This window comes from Phascolarctos cinereus, unplaced genomic scaffold (genome assembly GCF_003287225.1).
Source record: "Phascolarctos cinereus isolate Bilbo 61053 unplaced genomic scaffold, phaCin_HiC Scaffold_5;HRSCAF=322, whole genome shotgun sequence".
Lineage (NCBI taxonomy): Eukaryota > Metazoa > Chordata > Mammalia > Diprotodontia > Phascolarctidae > Phascolarctos > Phascolarctos cinereus.
The window spans coordinates 465,307,502-465,334,745 of NW_027555958.1; the positions used below are offsets into that span (position 1 = coordinate 465,307,502).

General features: G+C 42.9%; 1 protein-coding gene and 1 pseudogene across 1 annotated transcript in view; one reads left to right on the forward strand and one right to left on the reverse strand.

The window, feature by feature from the left end:
* Nucleotides 1-948: 948 nt before the first annotated feature.
* Nucleotides 949-27,244, forward strand: part of UBE2U (ubiquitin conjugating enzyme E2 U) — a 70,384-nt gene continuing 44,088 nt past the window's right edge. The window contains exons 1-6 of the mRNA XM_020993169.2: nt 949-2,219; nt 6,435-6,516; nt 9,453-9,545; nt 10,291-10,388; nt 15,249-15,375; nt 23,266-23,338. Coding sequence (XP_020848828.1) covers nt 2,154-2,219; nt 6,435-6,516; nt 9,453-9,545; nt 10,291-10,388; nt 15,249-15,375; nt 23,266-23,338 — 539 coding nt within the window. The 5' untranslated portion in view covers nt 949-2,153. The remainder of the gene's footprint in view (nt 2,220-6,434; nt 6,517-9,452; nt 9,546-10,290; nt 10,389-15,248; nt 15,376-23,265; nt 23,339-27,244) is intronic.
* Nucleotides 8,434-9,089, reverse strand: LOC110212885 (ORM1-like protein 2 pseudogene; annotated as a pseudogene).

A 27,244-nucleotide genomic window follows, 5' to 3' on the forward strand; every position in this document is an offset into this window, starting at 1 on the left:
AGTGTAGGGCTAAAGAGAGGAGAGAACTGAATTTGATGGGGCTAAATCAGAAGATTCAAAACTGGAAGGAAACTCAATGATCATCTAAATACAACTCCCTCATCTTTAAAGTGAGGAGAATGAAGCCCAAAGAGTATGAGTGACTTGCTGCAGAGCTAGTAAACAGTGGAGGTGGGATCTGATCCCAGGTCCTTTGACTCCAAATACAATCAGTCAATCAACAAACATTTACTGAATGAAATACATCAGTCCTACCCCAATTCAGTTCCATAACAGTGTCTCCCCTGCCTTTGAATTCTGGTTCTGCTCCTTACTATCTAGGTGATTTTGGGTGACTACTCTTTTTTGGACCTCATTTCTCTATTCCATAAGAAGGACTCAGTGGTCTCTGAGCTTCCCTCCAGCTCTGATCTACTCCATGTCCTTGTATTCTGTGTTGCTGGACACTGCCTGCATCTTTATTCCTCCTGTGTTCCTTGTTCTACCACTCTAGGGACTCTTTCTGCTCTGATGTCCTAACATTAGATGTGGTGAAGGCTCCTTCCAGCTCTAACATTCTATATTTTTAAGTTCACCTTTAGCTCTGATAGCCTGTGTTTAGATGTTCCTCTCCAGCATCACCCCTTTCTTGCCCTACTGTTCTATGTTCCTTGTTCCCACCCCCTATATACCAAAGGTGCCTTCCTGCCCTGATTTTGAATTCTTTGTTCCTCATTCTATCATCCTATGTTTCTAAGGTTTTCTCCTCCTCTAACTAGTTCTTGTTCTAACATTTTTATGTTCCTTGTTCTAAGACCAAATGTTTCCAAGGTCTCTCCCAGCTCTGACATTCTCTAATAAGAGCTTTCCCCCCCCTCTACTTTTCTCCAGTGCCAACTCTCACATAAGAAGGAGGTTTCAACATATGTATTGACTCTCCCTTAAACACCCTAATCACTCAGTTCCTTAATTTACTCACTTTCCATAAGCTACTCCTCCACTCTACCTCAGCCACACACACAAATATACCACCTTCACGTTAGAAAATTCTGAGATCTAATGATATCTGACAATGAACTTATTGGCTACTCTTCATCCTCTTGTGACCTCCAAATCCTTCGACCCTTCAATTCTCCCCCAGGCCATCAGCTCTATACAGTAGCCACTCTCCCTTCTTTTCTGCATCTTAAGAGTACTAAGACCCCTCCCAGGGCTTGGGTTCTGTTTCTAAAGCTTCTCTCTCCTCTCTGCTAAGACGTTCTAGGGTCTCAGCTGCCTTCCTCCTCCTGCGTTCTACGTTCTATGTTCCGATGTTTGGATTTCTAAGGACGCTTCCCACCGCTCTAACATTCTGAGACTTGGGCTCAGTGGGTTAGAGGTCCGAATCACTTAGTCCGACAGTTGGGGGGGGGCTGGCTCCTATGTAAAAGGGACACTTTCGTTCCTGGAGCTCTAAGGTCCTACAGAGCCCACCAGAAGGGCTCCCAGCTCTGACTCCGCAGCCTCTGACTAGCCCTGGCTGGGCCCGCCCGGATGATGCTCGGCGTCTGCCAGTCGCCGGGACAACCGCCTCTGGGCTGGGTAGTCCCCGCCTTTCCAAAGTGGGGTCATTGGACGATTGACCTCGGAGCTGGGCCAGCCGGCCTTTCCCCCTCGCTGATTGGAGAAGGCGGAGACTTCTCGTCCCGCCCCCTCGCGGGTGCCGGGGCAACCAATCCCCCAGCAACGCCCACCACACCAACCCACAGTGGCCCAATAAGTCCTCCATCCATCACGACCCTCCGTCACCATCCTACGGCCTATGTTGCTGTCGGTAGCAACACACACACTTGGAGCCCCCTTCTCGCTGTCCTGTGTGTGAGCATACCTCCAGGTGCCGCAGGCCCTCGGACTTCCTCCCCTGGCCTGGGCTGGGAGGTGACGCAGCCCAACCGTCGGGAGAGCCCATCGCCAGCAAGGCGTTGGCTATCCCAAGCATCCTTGGGTTAACCATGCTGAGCCCAGGAGAAGCGGAGCCTTCGTGAGCCCCCGGACTGAGGCTTTCCTCCCCTTGGGAGCAGTGAGAAGCCCCTCGTAGGACAGCTCCAGGAAGTGCTTGGAAGGACACCTGCCCTTGCCTCAGCTTGGGAGCAAGCTTGTGTGTGGGCAGGCGCCTACATCCCTGCAGCCCTACCATGCATTGCAGGTCTTACTTGTTGCTGGAAAAAGAATTCATGGACCTCCAAGAACAAGACCTATTTGTGAGTAGGAAGGATGGGTGTTGCGGGAGGAGGGGATGGTATTGCCTGCAGTGATCAGTTTTTTGTTTTTTTTTTTTAAATCTTGATGTTTTCCCTCTCGTCTTCATGGTGCAATAGCAGGAGCAGGGTCAGAAGTCAGAAGAGTCAGAAGACCTGGCTTCACATTTTGTTTTGTTTTGTTTTTTAGGCAATTGGGGTTAAGTGACTTGCCTAGGGTCACAGTTTGGTCTGAGGCCGCATTCGAGCTCAGGTCTTCCTGACTTCAGGGCTGGCGCTTTATCCACTGTGCCACCTAGCTGCCTCCTGGCTTCACATTTTGGCACCATGACTGTGGCACCTGTGTGACCTGAGATGAGTCACTTAAGGCTTCCCTTTCCTCATCTTTAAAAGGCAGAGGTTTGACTTGATGACCTCCCAAGTACCTTCCCAATCAAAATCTATGATCCTGCGTGTGGTCTTTCACAATCGGGTGGAAAGGCTCTCAAAGTCCAAATTGCAAAGATAGGTTGGAGCTGTCCAGCCATGGAACGGACTCCCACAGAGGAAGTGAGTTTCCCGTCACTGGAGGGTGAAGAACCACTTCTTATAGATTATCTAGATTGGAAAAAAGTACACAAGAGAAGGCTCATTGTAAACTGGAAATCACTATAGAACATCAGCTATTATTAGTGCTACTATCTTGTAATCCAATTTCCTTATTTGACAAATAAAGAAACTGAGGTACAGGGAGTTGTTGTAGAAGAGACAAATGATTCAGTTATGAGTTGGATTGTATGACCTCTTAATACCCTTCTTTTTACGCTATTCTAAAGAGTTCTTCCATTGAGTATCTTGGGCTGGATTTGTGATTTTTTTTTGGTGTTGGGAACTGCCAATGAACAAACTGCTGCTGCCAAAGCAAATGAGCATGTGCTTTATAATCTATAGTCTTAGAGAGTAGCCTAGGGAAGTGAAAGGGTAAGTGACTTACCCCAAGTCACACAGCTATATATCAGAACCCACGTCTTCCTGACGCCAAGGCTGGCCTCCTAGCCACTGAATCTGCTGCCTCTCAAGTCAGGCATGTGGTATTTAAGCCCTATCTGAACGCAAGAGCACTTGATTTCAAGTTTTTTCTCTATTATATTCTTCACCTAAATAGTAGCACCTATACGTCAATGCCACTGTGTAGCTTTAAAGACTTCTACTCCATTGGACCCTAAAGCCACCAATTGTTAAGCAAGGTAAATGATGGTCACTGGCAGGCCTTAGACAAGAGCTGAAGAGGAGGAGGAGAAGGAGCAGGAGGAGGAGGAGGAGGAAAAAGAAGAAGAAGAAGAGAGAGAGACACAGAGATATAAAGATAGAGAGACAAAGAGAGACAGAGAGAAGTGAGAATGGAAAAAAGAAGGGGTTGGCAACCATAAATTAGAGCTGGAAAGGCCTTCAATCCACTCCTTCCTTTTACAAAAGAGGAAACTGAGGCCCAGAGAAAGGAACTCTCAGATAGTGTCAGTCATTTGGTAACTGGCATTTATTAAGAGCTTACTCTATGTCAGACACTGCCCTGAAGTGGTGCTGTGCTAAGACACGTGCTAGCATATGAAACCAGATTGTTTGATTCGAAACTCCGCACTTTGTCTAGTGCCACCTTCCTCCATTTCAATGGGATGACACCAGCAAGTACCTCAATGTTATCCCCGGATGGGGCTGGCATGTGGTCTCCCTAACCTGCTTTTTAGAGCACTGCATCCATTAAGGCTGTGAGGGATTCTGCTATTGTTACTGATCTCAGGATGGTGCTAGAGGAACCCAGAAGGCGGCAGAGTCCAATGTGCCAAGTGGGAATTTGTTGGCCCTCTGGTGAAAAAGAACATGAAATGTTTTAAATTGTGTTATAACACAAACATCACTGCACTTTGAAATTCCCAGAGGACTTTCCTTGTCACAGCTGTAGGAGGTAGGGAATAAAAGTAGCACCTTCATTTTAAAGATGAGAAAAACTGAGGCTGAGAGGTGATTTACTCAAGTTGTACAGACATACCGTTCAAACTAGGGTTTGAACTCATGTCTCCTCAGCCCAGTTCAAGGGCTCAGCATCTTTGTTAACAATGATCTATGATGAATGAATCTATGGATCAGATAGCCTGACATACGAAAAATGCTTTAGAAGCCTTAAAGTGCTCTCTAATGCTAGCTATTAATAGTAAAACCTTGCATTGTGTGGAATCCTCAATGACTTAAAATACCTAGGAGGCAGCCAGGCAGTGCAGTGAATAGTGTGCTGGACCCGGAGCTGGGAAAACTTGAGTTCGATCCAGCCTCAGATGCTTACTAGCTGTATGACCCTGGGCAAGTCACTTAATCTGTCAGCCTCAGCTTCTTCAACTGTAAGGTGGGGATGATGACAATTCATTTACCAGGGTGTTGTGAAAACAATAATAGTAGGAGTAGCAGCAGCAGTAGTAGCAGTAGGAGTAGTAGTAGGAGTAGTAGCAGCAGAAGTAAGCAGTAGCGGGAGTAGGAGTAGTAGCAGATCAGCAGCAGTAGCAGTAACAGTAGCAGCAGCAGCCACACTAGTAGTAGTTGTTATAGTAGCAGCAGCAGCAGCAGTAGCGGTAATAGTAATAGTAGTAGTAGCAGCTAACATGTATGTAGTACTTACCATGTGTCAGGCAGCGTTCTAATTGTTTTACAATTTTTATCTCATCTGATTCTCACATTGCAGACCTTAAGGTATAAAATCTAATTAACTTTTAAAAAAAGTATAAAGTTTTTAAAATGTGTCTTTCTTGGTAAATATATTTCACTTCTTGTAGTACATTTACTCCAATTTAAAGAGGAGTTTGCTGAGTGTTTGAAAAAATACGCATATAAAAAAATCTCATTTTTTGATTTGAGCCATCATTGACCATAATTCTGAATTTCTGTGATTATAATTTTTTTCAATTTAATTTTAATCATTCCTCATATTACCTGTGTGACCTTTGGCAACTTAATTAACCTCTCTGAGCCTCAGTTTCCTCACTAGTAATAAAGGCATTAGGCCAGGTGGGCCTCTTCCATTTCTGAATCCATCATCCTATGTACATGGTGTTGGTTTGGTTCTGGGGATACTCAAATTCTCTAATGGGCCTGGGATCTCTTCAGTTTGGGATTTCCCTTCAAAGACGCAGATCACAACCCATCCACGTATGCCATCCTTTGTGGCTTCCATCCATGTCCTTTCAAATTCAGAGTAGGGGTCCACCAACCTTCTCATTCATCCAAAGAGTCCCAGTGGAGAATGTTGGCTTTGTTATCTGTCTCTGTTGCCAGTGACCCAGGCAGTGGGGATACGAAGACAAAATCAAAACAGACCTTATCCTCAGGAAACTTATAATCTAATTTTGAAGTATCTGAATTGGAATGCAGTGTGGTACAGGGAAAGGAATGCTGACCTTGAAATCCCAGCCCCTGTGTTTGAATCCTGCATCTGCCATGTATTCCCTATGCATCCTTGGGCAAGTTACATACCTTACGTGGGGTTCAGCTTTCTCATCTGTAAAATGAGGGCATTTAATTAGATGATCTCTAAGACCCCTTTTAGCTCTAGATGTAACAATAACAATGATATTATATAGGCAGCTAGGTGACTGTGTAGATAGAGTACTGGACTGGAGTCAGGAAGACCTGAGTTCAAATCCAGTTTCAGATCCCTCCTACCTATCTGACCCTGGGCAAGTCACTTAGTCACTGTTTGTCTCAGTTTGCTCATCTGTAAAATGGGGATAATAATAGCACGGACCTCAAAGGGTTACTGTGAAGATCAAAGGAGATAATATTTGAAAAGTGCTTAGCACAGCCCTTGGCCCATATGTAAGCTCTGTACAAATGTTAGCTATTATTATTATTGACAATTAATAATGATAACAATAATAATAACTAGCATTTATATAGTGCCTTAAGCTTTGTGTAGCTCTTACCATATGTCACCTCATTTGATCCTCACAGTAACCTTTTGAGGCAGGTGCTATTATTATCTCCATTTTTCAGATGAGGAAACCATTGCTAAGAAGTGCTGAGTGGCTTGCCCAGGGTCACACTGCTAGCTAGTTGATTTTGCCATGAACAGGAAATCTTAAGCATAAACATGTATCAGACACAGGCCAGGGCAAGTCATTACTGTTCATTTTAACATTTGAACACTTGTAGTTTGCTTTTCTGATTGCTTTGTTGTTTTTTTCCTTATCGAAGGGCATAACTGTGACTCCACTAAGTAATGATTTACTCAAATGGCTAGCAGAAGTTGAAGGCCTGAAGGATACAGTTTGGGAAGGTTTGTGATTTCCTATTAAGAAATACTAGCACATCTTTTAAGTTTTCTTTTTAAAATACATTTTATTGCTCTTTGGTTTTTATGTCACAATCATTTCAACTCCTCCCTACCCATAGGAAAACCAAGCAAGAACCTCAGACATGGCACTTCCACCTGGTGCCGTACCCAGCATTCTGTCCGCTCTGGGATGAGGGGTTGGGGGGAGGGGCAGGAGCTTGGGCTTTGTTATCTGTTCTCTGGAACATTCAGTGGCTTTGCGATTACTCAGAATTTGACTTCTTTTCAGCGATCTTTTCCATTTCTATTACCATTGTCTCTATTGGTCCTAAATATTTAGCTCTGTACCAGTTCATGAAAATCTTTGAGTTTCTCTGAATTTCTCATATCTGTCATTTTTCTCTGCACAATAACATTGCATGTCATTCATATGCCATAGTTTTCTTTTTCAGTCATTCCTCAACTGATAGGCACCCATTCCTTGCCCCTTTCCTAACACAAAGATCTCTGCAATGAACATTTTGGCATATGTAGGTGCTTTTTCTATCCTTGACCTCCTCATGGTATAGATCTAGTGGTAGCATTTGTTAGGTCCACTGGTGTGGACAGTTTAACCAATTTTCTGACGTAATTCCAAATTGATAACAATTAGATCACTCCACAGTTCTGCCAATAGTATGATAATGGGACACATTTTATTAAATGTCTGTTATGACCAGCACACCTCACTGGGCACCCGAGGGAGCAACATCGAGGTAAGACCAAGGCCCTGCCCTCATGCAGCAGACTATGCAGAACAGCATGTACACAAGTCACCCCAAATCCCAAGTGAAGTAGAAATGAGTTCAAGAGGCCCCACTACTTAATAAAAAATAGCATGCTGTAAAATTAGAAAATACCATAATACTTCAAAGCATCTATTATGCCATCCCTGCAGATGTTTCTTTCAAGAATGAAAGTCCAAATGCAGCCATGCCTTACTATCCTGTATGATTGCTTCACCCATAGGTGTCCCTCCAACATGGCGGATGACTTCTATTCCACCTCTTAATGAGGCATGAGTAATAATGGATCAGAAGTGCTGTCCAATGGCCATCCATTGCTCTTGCTATATGATTAGCCCTTCCCCTGCTTCTTGTCGTGTATTTCTCTGATTGTATGCATCAGAGATTTTTCATCAGAATTTTCAGATACCATGAAGGAAATTTTAAAAGCTGTCTGATGAACACTTGTCTCATTTGATCACAATTTGGATCTTGAAGATGTCTTATCTTTACTCACTGCATTTTTAAAAAAATCTCAACACTGTAAATCACATCTAAGACAGGGAATACTTTTTAGCCATCTGGGTGAACAAAATTCCCATAAAATTGTTGATCTTCTTTCATAGTTTGGATTTTCCATTTTAAAATGGAATGAAGAAAATGAAGAAAATAGAGGAAAGCCTCATTAATCTGGCTTTCGATGATTTGGAGTGTAGGTTAATTGGGGGCATTGAGCTATTTTTTTAAAATATCATTTTTAACACAATTAGAAAGAGGTTTATTTTAAATTTAAGATTAGGAAGAATGTAGTTTTTCTCCTTGCTTCCCACAAAGTTCTGCTGACTATCCTAGATTTACATATGAAAAATAGCTCCTATTACGAAGAAATATATAGCAATGATATAGATAGTTGGAAAAGAAAATCCATAGCACCAGACAAGAGAGTGGGCCCAGACCCTCTCCATCTTTCTTGATTCTAAGGAACCTGCCCTTACTTGTATAGGGGAGTCATATTAACCCCCAAATTCATCTCCCTGGAGTTGGCAAAAAAGGTCAGTTGATCACCAGGTCTTCAGTAGCTAAAGAGAAGGAGCATAGGGCAGGCCTTTGCTCTTTGTCCTTCCCTTGCCCATACCTAAGTGATCATTGCCAGGTCTCAGTATTTATTGATGCCAAAGAGACTGACACCATGGAACTGGGGTAACCTAGGCAGTAGTACACTGAGTAGTGAAGCCGTATTGACGACAAAGTGAGCAGCGTCATATTTGGTGTAGAAGCTGGCCAAGAGGTAGAGCACAATGGGAGAAATACTGAGGAACTTTCTGGAGCAGGTGAACTGGAGCCCGTAGTCCATTGGGTATTACCTTGGTTGGGGGTCTCAAAGGGTGTCCCCTTCACAGCGTGCAGAAAGACCTACATAGCCAGGCTATGGATGACGTTGGTCAAGGTCCAGACAACAGGGACGCTCAGTAGAACCACATGCAGAAGCCTTCCCAGCAGGCTAGCCAGATGCCTCAGCTGTTCATCACTGCTGTGTTGGGGCCACCCCCACACTCATCCTGCCACAGTGGTGAGTCAGGAGCTCAAGCCACCCTAGCTTCTCTTTCCTTTGCTCTGACTCCCCCAGTTACTGTTTTGGTGACTGCAGTGAACCTTGAGCTTGGCGGGAGAAGGAGAGGAAGGCGCCTCTCCAGTATGCTGAAGCCTCTTCCACCGTTGTCTCCTGGAAGCAGCCCTGCCCTTGTACTGTCCTCCTTGGTCTCCCACCCCCGGCACTGCTGGTGCTCACTGGCCCATTTTGGTGTTCGGCATTTCTGTTAGCCAGCGGCCCTGCCACTCTCTATTTTTTTCCTTTTGAACTATGAATTTAATCATTAACATACATGAACATTTCAATATACCATAAAGAACAACAACAAGAAAGATTAAATAAGAAACTATGAAGTTTTGTCATGTGCTGTTTTTCTAAGTTGAGCCCCGCTGTAATAAAATCACACTGTTGATATTCCCTCTTCTGGGCCTCGGGTCCTCCCTTCTGTGTATTTTGGGCACTATTTGTCATGAAAGGTCCACAAAGGGGGCAGAGGGAGGACAGAGTCATTCCACTCTTACTGGAGAAACAGCATTTGTGAGTCAGCCGATCTGGACGGTGTGACTTTTGTTTCTTTATCCCAGGATTTACATTCCCATTGTTGATGAAGTTCTCGGTGGACTACAACAATGTCCCTCCAGTTGTGGCATTTAGCCCTATTCCCTTCCATCCCAATGGTAAGACACAGATGGGTGAGTAGCAAAGCAAATCTTCTGCCATTGGCACCATTACTCCTTGTCTTTCCAAGTCCCTCCCTTTTATACTAGACTAAGTCTGGTCCTTAGCACCTCCCATCTAAATTATGGCCACAGCCTCCCAATTGGTCCCCTTATTGCAAAATTTCAATTTACTTTCCATTTCCATTTTCATTCCAATCTACTTTCTATCCAGCTGCAAAGTGATTGTCTTTAAGTGAAAATTCTACCGGGTCACTCCCTTACTCCACTAATTACTTTAAGGGGCTTCTTCTTATCTCTGGATTTACCCTCTGTTTGGCTTTTACACCCCTTCCCAACCTGGTCCCATCCTACCTCTACAATCTCAGTATGCATTACTCCCTTCCCTACATTCATTGGCCCAGGCAAAATGGCTTTTGCCCGTCTCCCATTTCTCCCTGCCTCCCTCTTTATCTCTGCCTCACAGAATCCCTCTCTTCTTTCAGAATGGAGCTCAAGTACCCCTTTGTACACGGAGCCTTTCCTTATCTCCCAACAGTTCCCTAAATACCTTATATTGAACTTCTACGTGCTCCTATATGTATGTTTCTCTTTGGGCAACCCGGAAGCTGCTTGAGAGAAGGAATTGTTTTGTGTTTTGTATTTGTACCTCTAATATCTAGTAGGGTGTCTGGCACAAAGTAGCTATTTAATCATTACATTTTTATTGAATGTTGACACTTTCTTTTATTTGTTTTTCAAACAGTTGACCCCAAATCTGGCCGACCATGTATAGATTTTCTAGATAGCCCTGATCATTGGGATACTAACTATACGCTAAGTAGCATCTTACTTTCTATTCAGGTAAGAAAAGACTAATATAATTTTTCCTTTAATTTTTGAAATTTTCATTTCACTAGTCACCTAAAGTATAAAAAAGATTATATTTAAATCATTAAAAAAAAATCTGTGATCAGACCACGGAGTTGGGCCTTGGGTCCACATGGATAAAATGGGGGGAGGGAGCACTTTGCTGTTGGGGTATTGATGGTGATGAGGTTGCTGGACAAGCACAGAGAGCATCTTATTGTCATTCCCTATGCTGCGAGGGCCTCCAGAAAGACTCATAGATCACTGGAATGGAAGAAGCCTCTGCTGGTTACTTCAGCTTTTAGTCCCTGCCCTAAAAAAATCATTTGCTGTTTATTTTGTGAGTATTCCATATGGACTTAGCTGTGTACATGCTATATTCAATAGAAGGCAAGCTCCTTGAGGGCAGGGACCTTTTAAAAAAATTGTTGAACTATTGAAAGCCATGATCAAAAAAAGAGCCTTGACATCATCTTTCAAGAAATTATCAAGGAAAACTGCCCTGATATATTAGAACCAGAGGGCAAAATAGAAATTGAAAGAATCCACCAATCTCCTCCTGAAAGAGATCCCCAAAGGAAAACTCCTAGGAAAATTGTAGCCAAATTCCAGAGTTCTCAGGTAAGCTTCCAGAAAGAAACAATTCAGGTATTCTGGAAACACAATTGGGATAACACAAGATTTAGCAGCTTCTACATTAAAGACCACAGGGACATGGAATATAATATTCCAGAGGGCAAAGGAGATAGTATTACAACCAAGAATCACCTACCCAGCAACACTGAGTATAATCCTTCAGGGGAAAAAATGGTCATTCAGTGAAATACAGGCCTTTCAAGCATTCTTGATGAAAAGACCAGAGCTGAATATAAAATTTGACTTTCAAATACAAGACTCAAGTGGAACATGAAGAGGTAAACAGGAAAGAGAAATCATAAGAGACTTATTAAGGTTGAACTGTTTACATTCCTGCATGGAAAGATGATATTTATAACTCCTGAGACCTTTGTCAGTATTAGGGTAGTTGGAGGGAAAAAAAATTTTCAGTTCTCTCTCCTGGATCTATTTTCCAGGTCAGTTGCTTTGCAAATGAGATATTTTACATTGTCTTCTATTTTTTCATTCTTTTGGATTTGTTCTACTGTGTCGTGATTTCTCATAAAGTCACTAGCTTCCAATTGCTCTATTCTAATTTTTAATTAAGTATTTTCTTCAGCAATCCTTTGGACTTCCTTTTCCATTTGGCCAATTTTTCTTTTTCGGGAATTCTTCTCCTCATTGGCTTTTTGGACTTCTTTTGCCATTTGGGTTAGGCTATTTTTTAAGGTGTTATTTTCTTCAGTATTTTTAGCAAGCTGTTGACTTGTTTTTCATGATTTTCTTGCATCACTCTCATTTCTCTTCCCAGTTTTTCCTCTACTTCTCTTACTTGCTTCTCAAAATCCCTTTTGAGCTCTTCCAAGGCCTGGGACTGATCCATATTTTTCTTGGAGGCTTTGGATGTAGGAGCTTTGACTTTGTTGTCTTCTGGTTGCATGTTTTGATCTTCTTTGTCGCCAGAGTAAGATGATATAGTCTGACTCTTTTTGGGCTGCTTGCTCATGATCCCGGCCAGTTACTTGAGTTTTAAACTCTTTGTTAAGGTACAACTCTGCTTCCAATGTGGAGAATGTACTGTCCCAAGCTTTGGAGGGTTTGTACAGCTGTTGTCAGAGATACTTGTAGGGACCTGTAAATTTTCAGTTCCTCCAAGGTGGTATGATAAGGGGCGAGGTGTTTACTCCTTTCCTGGCCTGTGCTCTGGTCTATTAGTGACCACAAGCACTTCTTTCTGTCCTGGAACTGTGAGGTGGGTTTTCTCTCTACAGCCACTACAAGCTTCACCAAGCCAGTGCTCCTCCTCGCCCCAGGACTGCCACCCAGGACTGTCACCCAGATCCAAGCATGGGCAAAGCAAGAGATTCCTGCCTCAGCACTGGCAAAGAGATTCCTGCAATCCCCCTCTGACCAGCCACTGGATTCCCCCTCAGTCTATGGGCCTGAACCTCAGGAGGCAGCCTTTGCCCCAGGCCATGCTCAGGGAATGGAGCTGAGACTACCTCGCTCCTCTCTTAGCACCACAGAAGCAGACTTTTCCCACTGACCTTCAAAGTTGTCTTTGGCGTTTGTGTGTTGAGAAGTCTGGAAGCTTCCATAGCTACCCAGGATTCAGTCCTCTGAAGCCTGCTCCAAGTTCGCCACGGCCTGCCTGCCCACACCAAGCTGCGCTCCTTTCCCTGCCCAGCGCGATATGATGATTGATCATCCAGGTTGTCTTGGGCTGGAAGGCTTCACTCTGTCTTTTTTATGGCTTCTGCTGCTTTAGAATTTGTTTAGAGCCATTTTTATGGGTATTTGGAGGGGTTTGGGGGAGAGCCCAAGCAAGTCACTACTTTCACTCCGCCATCTTGGCTCTGCCCCGAAAACAATCTTTTTTTTTTTTTAATCATCTTTCCTCATCAGTGAAGTGAGGGCATTGGGCCAGGTCATAGGATCATCAGAAAACTGGGACGAAGAAACTGAGTTTCAGAGCAGCCAAGAGAGTTGCCCAAGGTCACACGACCTCTAAAGGCCCCTCCAACTCTCGTTCCATGAGCCATTTTTCCTTTGGAAAAACAAAATCTGCACTCAGCATTTTCCTGACAAGGCTTCGACAGTGTCTTCATTGTTATTTTCAAGTTTTCTTCAACCATCACTAAATATGTCTTAAGCACTTTCAGCAAGTTAACTGAGTAGACTAACCATTCCCCCTTACTGCCTTGCTTGTTCACTTTGCTGAGCCAACTCCCCTTTGCTTATATGTTATACTAGAGGAAGAGCCTGCTTAAGCCATGTCCAGAGAGCATAGATTCCAAGTCCACATAAATTCATGAGACTTAACTCTATTAGGGCAAATCTTGCCTGTTGATTTAATTGTACCTCTATATATCAGATAATTACCTTCCACACTTCTAAATATTCCCTCCCTCAAAATTGTCTTTTTGTTTCTGGCTATAAATACAGGGTCAACTTCTAGATGGAACTCCCATCTTTTCAAGAAGCCATGAGGAATTATAGTGGGACACATCTGTAATTGATACTTCTAATTTTTGCTACTATTTTTTCATCATTAAGTATCATTACTTAATGGTTGATGTCTAGGTTATAACTGGGAAGGGGCAGTTAGGGGTCTTTGGAAAAGAGGATAGCTCAAAGCATGCCAAGTAAACTTTACCAGATGTGTCTCTCCATGTCAGATGGCTGCTACTCTCTCTCCCTCCCCTGCTTCTTTTTAAAAAGACAAATACCCCAAACCGTTCTCTTAGAGACAAGTTTCATCTGTTTCCTGCCCACTTTGAAAGATATGCTCCTATCTATTCAAAACTTTTATTTAAGCAATGATGAGGTGCCTGTTGGAAAAGCATCTGAATCCATTTTCCAAACGGGAACACACTAATGACAGCAGTAGAGCTCCTAGAAGATAATTTTTCCCCTTGCTTTTGGAAAACCAGATGCTGATTTTAATCAGAGAAATATTGTCATTATTTATATAGCTCCTGTCAGGGGTTAATGGAGGCCCTGTCTACACTACGGTTCTTTCAATAGCTTCCACCATGACCACATTTTCTCTGTACACTTTTGCATGTTAAAATGCATGCCATATACAGTTCTGATTTTTAGAATAAATATTTGCCTTTGGGGCAGCCAAAGACCATTTTCTTTATGATGGAAAAAACAGCCCATGGCCTCATTGAACTGATGAGTTCTGTTAAAGCTGCCAGGAATTCATGTGATTTGTCCAAAAGCTCTGCAACAGAATCAATGAAACAGCCTTTGGAAGGGGATTTAAGATACCCTTAACAGGCCATAGAATATAAGCCCCTTGAGGGTCAGAACACTGTTTTGTCTTTGAACTCAACAGTCTATCACAATGTGTGGCTGGCACACAAAAGACATTTCTTAAGTCTTGGCGAAATCCAGTTGTGGAATGGAAATGGAGCAAATAGAGTAATTGTTCACAGAGTCACAAACTCTCAGATCTAGGACCAAAATGAACCCGAGAAGTCACCAGACCCAGCTTGCTCGTTTTATAGATGTGAAAACTGAGGTCAGGGGGGCTAAGTATATTAATATCCATAGAATCACACTGTGGTTAGAGCAATGCTTCGTCTTGTGAATTTAAAACTTTCATTTAAGTAATGAAGTTCTATCAATTTTGTCTTAACATAGTTATACCCTCACAATATAGACAAGTTAAATATAAAATCTGGCAAAACATTCCAACTCAGGAAGAAAATGTAGTTCATTGTAGAAGAGGATTAACTGTTTTCTGGTTGGCCCCAGGGGACAGAACCAGAAATAGTGGGTAGAAAGGACAAAGAGGCCATTTTAATCTTGAGGTTCATTGATACCAGAAAACAAAACAATTTCCTAATAATCTAAGCTGACCCAAAGTGAAATGGGCTGCCTTGCGAAATAGTGTACTCTCCTTACTGAAAGTTGGATGGCCACTTGACAGGTAGGTAGTAGAAGAAATTCTTGGTCAAGTAGGGGTTACACTAGATGGCCATCAAGTCTAAAATGATTCTGTGATGGCTGCGGCTCAGCACAACTCAATCCATTTCCCAAATAATCCACATCAATTTTACAGAACATAGTAGGAGAGGAACTTGTTTTGTTTTCAATATTTGGTTCATGGATTTATCAGGTCAAATGGAGGCTGTTCATTTCCATTTGACCCCCTCTCCCAGCCCTGGTAGATGATATATTAATGCACTGAGGAGGGGGGAAGGTTACTTATAAAATTTTCTACCTGCCCTGTTTGTCTTCCTCCAGGTTATGCTTTGTAATCCAACATTAACCAATCCAGTTAATGTTGAGGCAGCAAGAGTGATGTTAGAAGACATGTCTTTGTTCAATGAACTAGCCCTGAAGTCTCTCTACCACTCCAGCCCTGCAGATGGTAAAAGAAAAAAAATTACTGTTATTATTTAGACATATTGATTATTATTATTATCATTAGAGGAAAAACATTTTAGTAAATATGAGTCATAGGTGAGAAACAATATGACTTTGTGATTTTAAGCTCAGAATTGGGAAGAGAATCTTCATCTGTGTGAATGGTGGCAACATATTTTTGAGCTCAGTCTTGCCATCAGAGAGTTGGTGGGTTGATAATCATTTATTAAACATTTAGTGCTAGTACTGGGGTTGCAAAGAAAGGCAAAAATATGGTTCTACTTATGTTACCATTGGGAAGATAACATGGGGAAAATACGTCCATACAGTCTGTGCAAATGGAAGATAATCTCAGAGGGAAGGCAGTAGGGAGTGTGGTCAGGGAGTGAAGGGCAGGTTCTGTGCGGATGATGGGATGACCTGAACTTTGAGAGAATCCAGGGAAGCCAAGAGGCTGAGGTTAAAAAAGTAATTTCTCATAAACCAGTAAAGGTCATCCAAACATCGGGCCACAGGCTCATCAGAGACACAGAAGCATCAGTTGCTGCAGTTCCACTGGAATGTTTCAGTCATATCATGTGCTCACCATTGTGGACATCCCTCCAGTGGTGTTGATTACACTCCTTGCCATCGTGTCCTAGTCTTGTCTGGGACCTTGAGTGAATATCGGCCGAATGCCTCCAAGTCTTTTCCCGGGAGGGTTCTGGCTCCCCTGTGTTCTGCACTGGCAGCTTGTGAGCTGCTGTCCAGCTCTGAGGGCCGATGATTCCCATCTCTGCCTCACGAGCACGTCATGGCTCCAGCACAGTGCTCCACCAATGACACACGGGCAGAAACCTGAGGGTGAAATCTTGCTTTGAGAGCAAGGGAACATCCATTGTGGAGGAGTGAGTTGCCTTGTAGCAGAATGAATGCTTCAGTGGGGCCAGAAAGGCTGGACAGCCACACTGGTGATAATGTTATCCGTAATCTGGCCGAGGTAGGCAACAACTCAGTCTAATTAAATGAGCATTTCTCAAGCACCTGCCATGGGCCAGGCATGGAACTAGGGGTGGAGAAAAGAAAAACAAAAAAATGAAACAATCTTTGCTGTCAAAGAATCGTTCTAGGGTGTCATTTGTAGTGTAGTAGAAAGAGCTTTGACTTTGGGGTCCATGGACCAGGGTTCAAACCCCGCCCCCAACCATTCATACTAGCACAGGTCATTAGTCTCTTGGGGCCTCAGTTTCCTTATTTATAAAAATGAGGGGTTTGGGGTAGGTGCCTTGTAAGGTTCCTTTGAGCTCTGTGACTTGGTGATTTCTGGAATATGTTGTAGTTTCTGTGATAAGGCTCCTCTTTCCTGATTAGAGGTAGTTTGAAACACTCTATGGGAAAGATGGATTTGTTGAGGGGAAATACAGGCCCTACCCTATTGGTCATTATTTTTGTTTTCCAACATCCTTGGAGATTCTTCATTTTTCTGTGACTTGACTGGATACCTGTGGAGAGCTGAGCTACCTCCAAGTAAGGGTACTGAGCCTCAGATGTTACCTTCATTGTACCTTTCCCAGATCAGACAGTTTTCCTGGGCTGTAGACAGAATCCATGAAAACTATGTCTGGGGAGGCTGACTCAGGATATTCTCTAACAGATGGCCTTCCAGAGTCTGCAGGAGTTGACATGGGGACTGTGGCATCCACCCTTTTCCCAAGAACCATAAATTCTCTGAGTTGTCATTTCCTAGAGGTAGTTTCAGCAAGAGCCTGATGGAAAGTCTTGGAAAGCTGAGAAAGAGCCTGCAACTTGTCTTCCTGACTTCTCTCTTTCTAACTGCTCACAATCATGAACTGACTGTCCAAGCGCTCACAATCATGTGTTCTAGAACCCTGCTAGGAATGGAAGTGAAGCTCAGGGGACTCTAGCTTGCAGCTTGTACTTGCTTTTTGTGAAAAGTAGAACTGACTGGGCTGTTCTCCAACAGCTTCCTAGTTAGCCCTGTGGGATCTTACAGAGATCGCTCATAGATGCTCTGCAATCCTACTTGTAGCTCTTTCGGTACATACACTGGAAGGTCATTGGTCTAGAACTGGTGAATTGCATAACTCAGTATTATGAGTATTTATAAAGGTCAGCAGTGGTCACCATAAACCATGATAGACTCATCAGAGACAGGTAAGACCAAGCTAACTTCATTTCCCTTTAAAAATTATTTTTGATCAGGTAACTACTTTGGTTGACCCAAGGATTGTGATAGATAGACAATGTCTGAGCAAGATTTGAGCAAAATATTGCATAGAATTTCTCGGGTTATATTTGTAGATACAATGGAGAGATGTGGAGGTATATGATAGTGAGAGTTTGACAGATTTTAAACTTGTTAAAGAACTGGGTCCAGCAAGATGAAATCTAAACAGTATTAAATACAGTGCTAAAAAGTCCCTTTGGGCTAAAAAAAAAAAAGCAAATGCACAAGTATTCAAGATGGTGAAGGTGTCGTTTGGCAGCCATTCACACAAGAAAGATTTAAAGGTCTGACTTGATTGTGTGTGGCTAGGAAGAGGGGCTAATGAAATCTGAGGCTGAATTAATTAGGAAGTCTGCTGCCCTGATCGCATTAAAGAATCATTCCATTACACTGCACCCATCAGGCCCATCCAAACTATGGATTTTGCCCCTGCCCACACATTTTAAAGACTTGACAAACTGTAGCCCACTCAGAGGAGGGTGAAAAAGACGAGAAGTAATAAGGAGTTGTCTGTCAACCCTGCTGGGGAGAGGAAGAGGCATACTAAGCATTTATTGTCTCCTTATGTGCCAAGTACTGTGCTGAGGGCTTTACAAATATTATCTAATTTGATGTGGTCCCATAAGAAATGATGGGAAAGCCTGAATTGTTTAACCTTGGAGAAAAGATGGCGTGATAGCTGTCTCCAGCAATTTAAAAGATGTCATCTAGGAGGTATAAGACTCATCCTATGTTCCCCCAGAAAACTAAAGTACGACCAATGATATGGATACGCAAAATTCCACTGAACAACTGGTAAAAAACCAACCACCTAATGAACGTTACCAGTGATGGAATGCCTTGACTCAGGAAAAGGAAGCTCTTTGACACTGGAGGCGTCCTAGCAGCAAGGAGCTGAACATTTATCAGACCTGCTAGGGTCAGACGCCCCTCCTAAAGCATTAGAAGCTGGACCAACTGATGCCTAATGTCCCTTCTGACTCTTCAGTTCTGTGATTCTCTGCACTTCCCACAGTGCCTGGCATTTAATCAATACTTGTTGACTTGACTTTTTCTCTGAAAAAGAACTGGGAGGTTATTTAACTCAATTTTATCTAACACCTACTGTGTGCCAGGCACTGCACTAGATACTGGGGATGCAGTCCCTGCCCTGAAGAAACTTGCATTCTGTTGGGATGACATAAAGTTACAAGAAGAAGTGACTATTCATAGAGAAGGCCTCACATCCTGGAAAGAGCATTGGATTTGGAATCTAAAAAGCCTTGTTCAAGTTCTGGCTTCTAGTTGCTCCAAATGGTGCCAAATCACTTAAGCTCTCTGGGTGCTTCAGTTTCCTCAACTGTAAAAAAGCCAAAGTCAGGCTAGATGATCTTGAAAACTCCTTCCATCTCTATGTCCCTATTGGAACCACAGCACTTGGTTCCCATTCAATTGGTAACTGCTGGTAGATGCTCTGGGCACTGTCTCCATTCATTTCTATTTCATCTTTCATCAGCCAGCTGCCTGGGGATGTCCTCATTTTGAAAAAAAAAGGTTTCATGATAACAAAATGTTGTGGGGGGATTTCAGTTAGAAAGAATCTGTCTTCTATGTTGCCATCTTTGTGGGAAAATATTAATGACCTTCCTATGTTACACAATTATCTCAAGGCATGACGCTAGTAAAAACTTCAAGGTCTTTGCTTGCAGGAAGAGATGCAAAGAGAAGTCACAGTGTACAGAACTGGTGACACCATTTTTCTCTTGATCTTTTGTGGACATAAAGAGGCTCTTTACAATAAGTTTCAAAGACTTGTCTGGACAGACTCTGATAGTAATTGCAGTGTTGACAGGGGCCTTTGTAATAAAAGAATGGAAAGATATTATGAATGCATTAGGGAGATTATAAAAATTAATAGCATTACATACTGTCGAAAACCTGATAGCAAGATGAACACAGACTATTCTCTTTGTGTGTAGGAAATGCTGGATAGTGGACCTCTTCTTCTCCCAGTTCTTAGGCTAGGTTGAGGAAACCCTTGGAGCAATCAGACACCCAGAGGACAGGAGCAGGAATGCCCGAGCTCACAGCTCCTGAGATCTCCTAAGACCCCAGATATTCTCTGAGTTTTTTTCCCTTTTTGGTCATTTACCTTTGGCAGGAACAAAAATAAAAATATTCCCTCGATGGCTCAGAAAGAGAATTTTAAACTGGTCAAAGTTGACGTTTAAGCCCTAGTTCAGAAATTTTCAGGCTAGGAGGGGTTTTAGTAATTCATTGTTCATATGAACAACCCGATGCCCAGAGAGACCTGGTCACTTGTCCAAGTGGCAGATTTGAACTCAGATCTTCTGACCCCTTCTAGATCCGGTACTTTATCTACTTCTTAGAAACCCTGGTTTCTTTCAAGGTCCAGTTCTGGCATCACCACCTATAGGAAATCTTTCTGGGGCCCCCAAACTGCTAGTGACTTCCTTGTTGCTCAGTCATTTCAACCACATCCAACTGCCCATGACCCATTTGGAGTTTTCTTGGCAAAGATACTGGAGTGGTTTGCCATTTCCTTCTCCAGTTCATTTTACAGATGAGGAAACTGAGGCAAACAAGGTTAAGTGACTTGCCCAGGGTCACACATATTAAGTATCTGAGACTGGATTTGAACTCAAGTCTTCCTACCTCCAGGCCTGGTGTTCTGTCCATTGAGGTACCCCCTCATGGGGTAATGACTTACTATGCCCCCCAAGCCCCTCATATTTATTTAGTATTTACCTATGTGGAGATACACTTTGTGCCCCTTGTTGAAGGCCACAGCTGTCTCACTTTCATTTGTGCATCCCCCAGGCCCTTGGTACATGCCGATTGGTCAGTTGCTTTCCTTCCTCTTCCTTGTAAATTTCATGTTGACTCTCCACGCCTAGAAAATGAAGACCAGACCCTTCTGCCTAGCACCAAAGTTTTCCATAGCAGCGACCCTTTGTATCCATTCAACTTTGTTCAAAAAGATGGACATGTAGGTTTGATGTACAGAAAAATGTATCCCAGATGAAATGGGCTGACTTGGAAACATTGGCTCCCCCCTCTTGTGGGAGCTCTTGGAGCACTGGCAGGACCACCTCTTATCCAGTAGATTGTAGAGGGTGATAGGAGCTCTTTTTCAACAATGTGTTAGGATCAGCTCAACGGCCTCTGAGGTCACTTCCAACTCTGAGATTCTAGGATACTGGGCTTTTCTGTGATTCAAGCTTCCCTTATTCAGATTTACACTCCTGCCCAGTGGGCTCCCCCTCCTTTCTCAAACGCACCACATGCCGACACTGTGTGCCATTTTCCAGACCTCTCTCTCTCTCTGTCTAGCTTCTCTACTTATTTAAAACCTGCATAGTCTTCGGGGCTCAGCTCCAGTCCCACCTCCAAGAAACCATCCCTCATTGCCTCCGTCCATTGTCCCATCCCTTCTCGGAAGGTGTGCAGCACCCACTAGCACCAGCGCATAAAAGGGTATGACCCACATTTGGCCTCCATTCTCACCGCCTTTCACATTTACTAAAGGCTTATTTTGCTTTGTTCTAATTGATAGCTTGTGGAATCAACAAAGGTTTGAGACAACAGCAGGCCACCAGACTTAACTTTTACCCAACCTGCATAACTAACCACATTATCATCAGTTGAATTCAATTAAATTAATCAAATGATACATGCGTTACATGCTAATAAGTAGTACAATATAGAATTAGACAAAAATAGAAATGAAAAAGGATGGAGCAAATATGAAATAATATATAATCCTAGAATCACTGGGGAAACCACTGAGTTTCCTGAGTCGAGAAGTGACATGATTAGGCTGGCACCATTGAGAAATCATTTTGGCAATTGGGTGGACATTGGATTGCATTAAGGGACAGACTAGAGAGGGGATGAGGACCTGAACCACAGTGGTGCCTGTGGGGATATTGAGAATGGGATGTAGATGAGACATCCAGATGTGGCAACTGATTGGACAGGTGGGGTGCAAGAAAGGGAGAAACTGAGGATGACACTGAGGGGGCAAACTTGGATGCCTGAAAAGATGGAGGTGCTCTGGAGAGAAATACAGAAATTTGGGAAGAGGGGAACATTTGAAGGGAAAGATGGCGGAATGAGATCTGTTCTTCAGATGACCACTCCTCCATATCTACTCCTTCAGCTGGGATCACTATGTCTCACCCAAAAGAAAAAAGGAAGGGAGGCTCAGGGCTCTTACTTATTGGTACAGAGCCCAGCTTCTGAGCAGCACCATTCACAGGCATGAGGTGATATGGGGCAACAGGTGCTTATGCTGAGAAGGCTGGGGCAGAGGCTTTCCCAGTGGTCTCTGCTCATTGCCTATTGTAGGACCCTGGGGAAAAGCCAGGTTATAACCGACCTGAGGGACAGTTGGGCTTTAATGTAGGGAGGTTGCAAGCTTGCTCAGCAGAAGGACTGGTCTAGGAACTCAAAGTTTTAAAAATGAATGTTAAAAATTGTTTTTACATGTAACTGGGAAAAAACAAAATACTAAATAAAACTAAAAAAAAAAGAAAAAGTTGTGGTCTAAGTGGAGAAGCATTCTAGGATGAGGGGCTGTGTGATCATGTATAAGGCTAGATATAAATCTGAGTATTGCTGGGATGGTGGGATATGCATTAAGTAAAGCACTTTGCAAACCTTAAAGTGCCATATAAATGCTACTCACCATCATCATCATCTTCTTCTTCTTCATCTTCTCCTTCTTCTTCATCTTCTCCTTCTTCTTCATCTTCTCCTTCTTCTTCATCTTCTCCTTCTTCTTCATCTTCTCCTTCTTCTTCATCTTCTCCTTCTCCTTCTCCTCCTTCTCCTTCTCCTCCTTCTCCTTCCTCCTCCTCCTCCTCCTCCTCCTCCTCCTCTTCTTCTTCTCTTCTTCTTCTTCTTCTTCTTCTTCTTCTTCTTCTTCTTCTCTTCTTCTTCTTCTTCTTCTTCTTCTTCTTCTTCTTCTTCTTCTTCTTCTTCTTCTTCTTCTTCCCACCATCCAAGCGGCTGATCGTGCACTTTCTGGGGTCAGTCCACAGACTTCACTTTGGAGGTCACCAATGTAGTGAACAGAGAACTGACCTGAACTCAAGAAGACTTGGGTTCAAATCTCACACCTCTTTTCTCTCCCTGCTTCAGTCCTCCAAAGAATCTGTGATCTCACAAATATGTCTACATTGAAGTCCACTATAGACCATCCAATATATTTTTCATTCTGCTTGATTCTTGTTCCTTTTATTTGGGGGAGGGAGAGAGCTGGGGAACTCTTCCATTAGGAAACTTCCTCCACCAAGGAAGATCAGCAAATGTTCCGACATTTAGAGGCTTAGAGAGTTGGGGGAGTAAGAGGTAAAAGGATTTCCCCAGGGCCACATGGTCAGTGTGTATCGAGACTCAACCAGCTCTTTAGGTGCAAATTTAACACACAAACCTTGCTGTTATTCATTCTGGACCTAACCTCCCACTGAGCATCCACAGAAGGTTTATCCAGGATGCCAAAGGCCTTTATTTAGCTCTTTTTCCCAAATATGTTGAGGATTCACTAATACATAGGTCACATGAAGATATTCTTCCACCATTTATAACCTTGAATGGTAAATGGTTCAGTATCTTCCCCAGCTCACTAATTGTTGAACCAAAATTTCCACATTTTTCTTTCAGAGGAGACTGTTCCTGAAGAGAATGCTGTGGTCAGTTTCAAGCCGTTTCAAGTAGAAGAAGAAATGCCTAAAAAGTAATCATTTCTGTTGTTATTGTTGACATAATGGTATTCATAAAGAAAGTGTGGTGTCGTAGCTGGAGACCCAGCCTCAACACCAGGAAGAGCCGGGTTCCAGTCCTGTCCCTGACTCACACTGGCTCTGTGACCTTGGGCAGGACATCTCATTGCCCCTGCCAACACTCCCAGAATTCAGCTGTAGATGAGGTGCCCTCTGTCGATGTCCATTGGTAGGGAAATACCTCTCTAAGTGTTCTTGACACTGGTGAAATTTCAAGTACCATCAAAAAACAACTGTAGTGTTTATAGTTATCCATAAAATAATTGATGGATTTCTATTTTCTTAGGGACAAATTAAATTGTTTAATTTGTTAAGAATGACTTCTGTTCTCCTGTCCTACAATGAGTGGTAATTCCCCACCCCCAAGACTAGAAAAGGGGATCCCAAACCTTTTTAATTATCTAAGGTCTGTCAATCAGTCAATAAACATTTTTAAGCACCTGCTATGTGTCAGGCACTTGTGTTCAGCTCTGGGGATACAAAGAGAGGCTCTCAAGGAACTCCTAGTCTAATGGGGAGATAGCACACAATTACATACACACTACAGACGAGACAAACTGGGGTAATCAATAGGGGAAAGGTGCTATCAGTAAGGGAAAAGGATAGATTTAAGCTGAGATCTGAAGGAAACCAGGGTGTGGAGATGAGGAGGGAGAGGCTTCTAGACATGGGGACTTGCCCAAAGTCACACGCATAACAAACAACAGAGGCAGGATTGGAACCCAGATCTTCCAACTCTGGACCCAGAGTTCTTGCCACTATCTCCATTTGAGCTTCCTCAGAAATGTTATCAGCTCTACTGACCCTAAAATATCTAATTTCCTCTGTCCTCTTCCTGTACCACCCCCATTTCATGTTACTATTTATCTATAAACATTCTGTATGCTCTAAATAGAATGTAAGCTCCTTGAGAGCAGGACCTACTTTTTAAATTTTTGTCTTGGTATCTCCTGAGCCCAGCACAATTGTTGGGACACAGTAGACACTTTAAACCCTTGTCTGAAATATTTGAAGAGTAGATATAATCCTACCTGTAGTAGGCCCCAGAAGGTCATGAGGGACAAGTGAAATAAACTATGTAATGAGCTCTGAGAAGCTCATAGTGTTGTTGAAATGCCCACTCTTCATTGAATCACAAATCTGCTGTTCCACTCATTGGGCCCAAACATTCCTACAGAGTGACCCCTTTCAGGTCTCCATGTTGAATCTTGTTTAAGACAACTTCTGTCAGTCCTCTCCTCCTAAGGTCCAAGTCAGTAAAAAGTCTAGTTGGAATGAGCAAGGCTTTGATGCTAAAAGACCAGCTTAGACCTCATTGTTGATGACTCCCTATCTCTGTGTCTCTGTCTCTCTGCTTGTCTCTCTGTGTCTCTCTCTTGCTTTCTCCCAGAAAACCTTGGTTCAAGCCCAGCCTCTAACACCTGACTAACTAGCTGTGTAACCAAGAACAAGTCACTTTATTTCTCAGGGCTTTGGGAAACCCTCTCCTAAATTGCAGATTCAGTGCCATCTACATTGGTCCAGAGAGTTTCTTTACCTAGGAATTCCCTGGACAAATGAAACCCCAAGTCCTTCCTATGGGATACCCAAGTAGAGGTGGCCAGCAGGAAGTTGAAGAAATTGGATTGAAGCTCAGGAGAGAGATGAGAACAGTCTATGTAGATTTGGAAGTCATTTCTACGGAGATACTTAGTTGAATCCAGGAGGACTGATGAGTTTTCAACAGAAAGAAACAGCATAGAGAATGAAGAGGCCCAAGATAGAGCCCCAGGTTACCCCCAAAGCTCTCCTCTTTGTCCGCCATGATAACATGATGACTTCCTAAATGGACTTGTGAAAATCTCAGTATGCTATTTACTCACCATTCCCCTGATCTAGCAGACTAGTACCACTGTCCAAAGGTTCTATGTGATTATTTGGATGGGATTTTTTTTTATATGCTTCAATCTGTATTCAGACTCCATAGTTCTTCCTCTGGGTGTGGATAGCATTTTCCATCATGAGACTTTTGGAGATGTCTTAGATCCTTGCATTCCTGAGAAGAGCTAAGTCTATCAAAGTTAGTCATTGCACAACGTGGCTGTTACTGTGTACAACGTTCTACTGGTTCTGCTCACTTCACTGAGCAACAGTCTATTCAAGTCTTTCTAGATTTTCTGAAGCCTATCTGCTCATCATTTCTTATAGCACAATAGTATTCCATTACATTCATACACCACAACTTGTCCAGCCATTCCCCAGTTGATGGACATCCTCTCAATTTCCAATTCTTTGCCACCACAGAAAGAGCTGCTATAAATATTTTTGTACATGTGGGTCCTTTTCACATTTGTATGATCTCTTTGGGATACAGCCCTAGAAGTGCTAATCCTGGGTCAAAGGGTATGCACATTTTTATAGCCCTTTGGACACAGTTTGGATGGGACTTTAAGCCCATGCTGACTCCCAGCGGTCATTCCCTTCCTGTATAAGTTCTCAGAAATCATTAACTTTATGGTGTGTTCTAGAATTTTTCCAGGAATAGAAGTCAAACCTATGGTCTATAGCTTGAAGAATCCATCTCTTTTGTCCTGTGAAAACCACAGTGATTTTTGAGCACCCTAGGCTTTTGACAATTTTTTTCTCCATGGTTTTTTCAAAGATCACCAACAGAGGATGGGTAATCAAAGCTGGCATTTCTTCCACAACCCTAACGTCTTTCTGTGTCTGATGCCTTGACATTGGAAGGAACATAAAGCACAGTCCCTGAAGACCACTGACACATTCCTCTGGTCCTTCATGTTGACTAAAGCCAAAATATCCAGGTCTATGAAGCTCTTGCTATTAATTGCTACAACAAACTACCCATTTGCCATGACTTCCTATTGTCTATAGCTTTGTTTCCAGGGTGGTGCTCATTGCTTTGTTAGTATAGTGGGTTTTCCCACCTTTTCCTGCTTTTTTCCACCTTTTTTCTCACTTGTCTAGCCTACTTACTTAGGCGTATCTAATTCGAACTGAACGGTTTTCCATCTATGCCAAATACAACCAGCTATTGTCCTGAGCTGTAATCTGAAAGGACTCCTGACAAAATCTGGATCTGCCATTTCTTGACTTTCCATTTTTGACACTAATTAGACACAAGACATCTTTTACTTCTTCTCCATGCCTTATGGTCTAAAAGGTTGAGTTGGGGGTTTTGTGGGATTGAAGAAGAGATGTCCTGTGGGCAGTTGGAGGCGTTTGTCTAGAACTCAGGAAGGAGATTGGGATTTAGAATTCTCCATTCATCTCCATTGAAACCATGAGGGGCAGTGAGATTGCAAACACAGAGGATAGTGACGAAAGAGAAAGGAACAAAGGATGCATAACCTGGAAGAACATCGACCTCTGATAAGGGGATGAGGAGTCATCAAAGGAAGAAAGAGAAAGAGTGGTCAGAAAAGTAGAAGAGAACCAGGAGGTTCCATTGTCTCAGAAGCCAAAGAAGAAGGAAACAAGAAGGAAGGGGTGCACAACAGTGTCAGATGATTTGGAGAGGTCAGGAACCATGAATACATAAATGTTGCTTGTGAGTCTAAATTCCTATGCAGAATCTTCGAAGCCACCTGGTCCCACTCTGCCTATGTACCTTAATTTCCTGTAACTTCTCATCAGAAGCCCATCACTCCAGTATGGTCATCTCCAAATTGGCTTGATTCTCTCCTCCTCCCCCTCCCCCCTCCATCACATGGTCCAATCCCATTTCGTAACAATAATGAAGATGATGATGAAGATGAAGGATGATGAAAATGTTACTTCAGTGCATTGATGTAGGCATTCCTCCCAGATTACAGTTCATACACACCTCCTCATCTTGTTCATCAAAGACTAGCTTATGC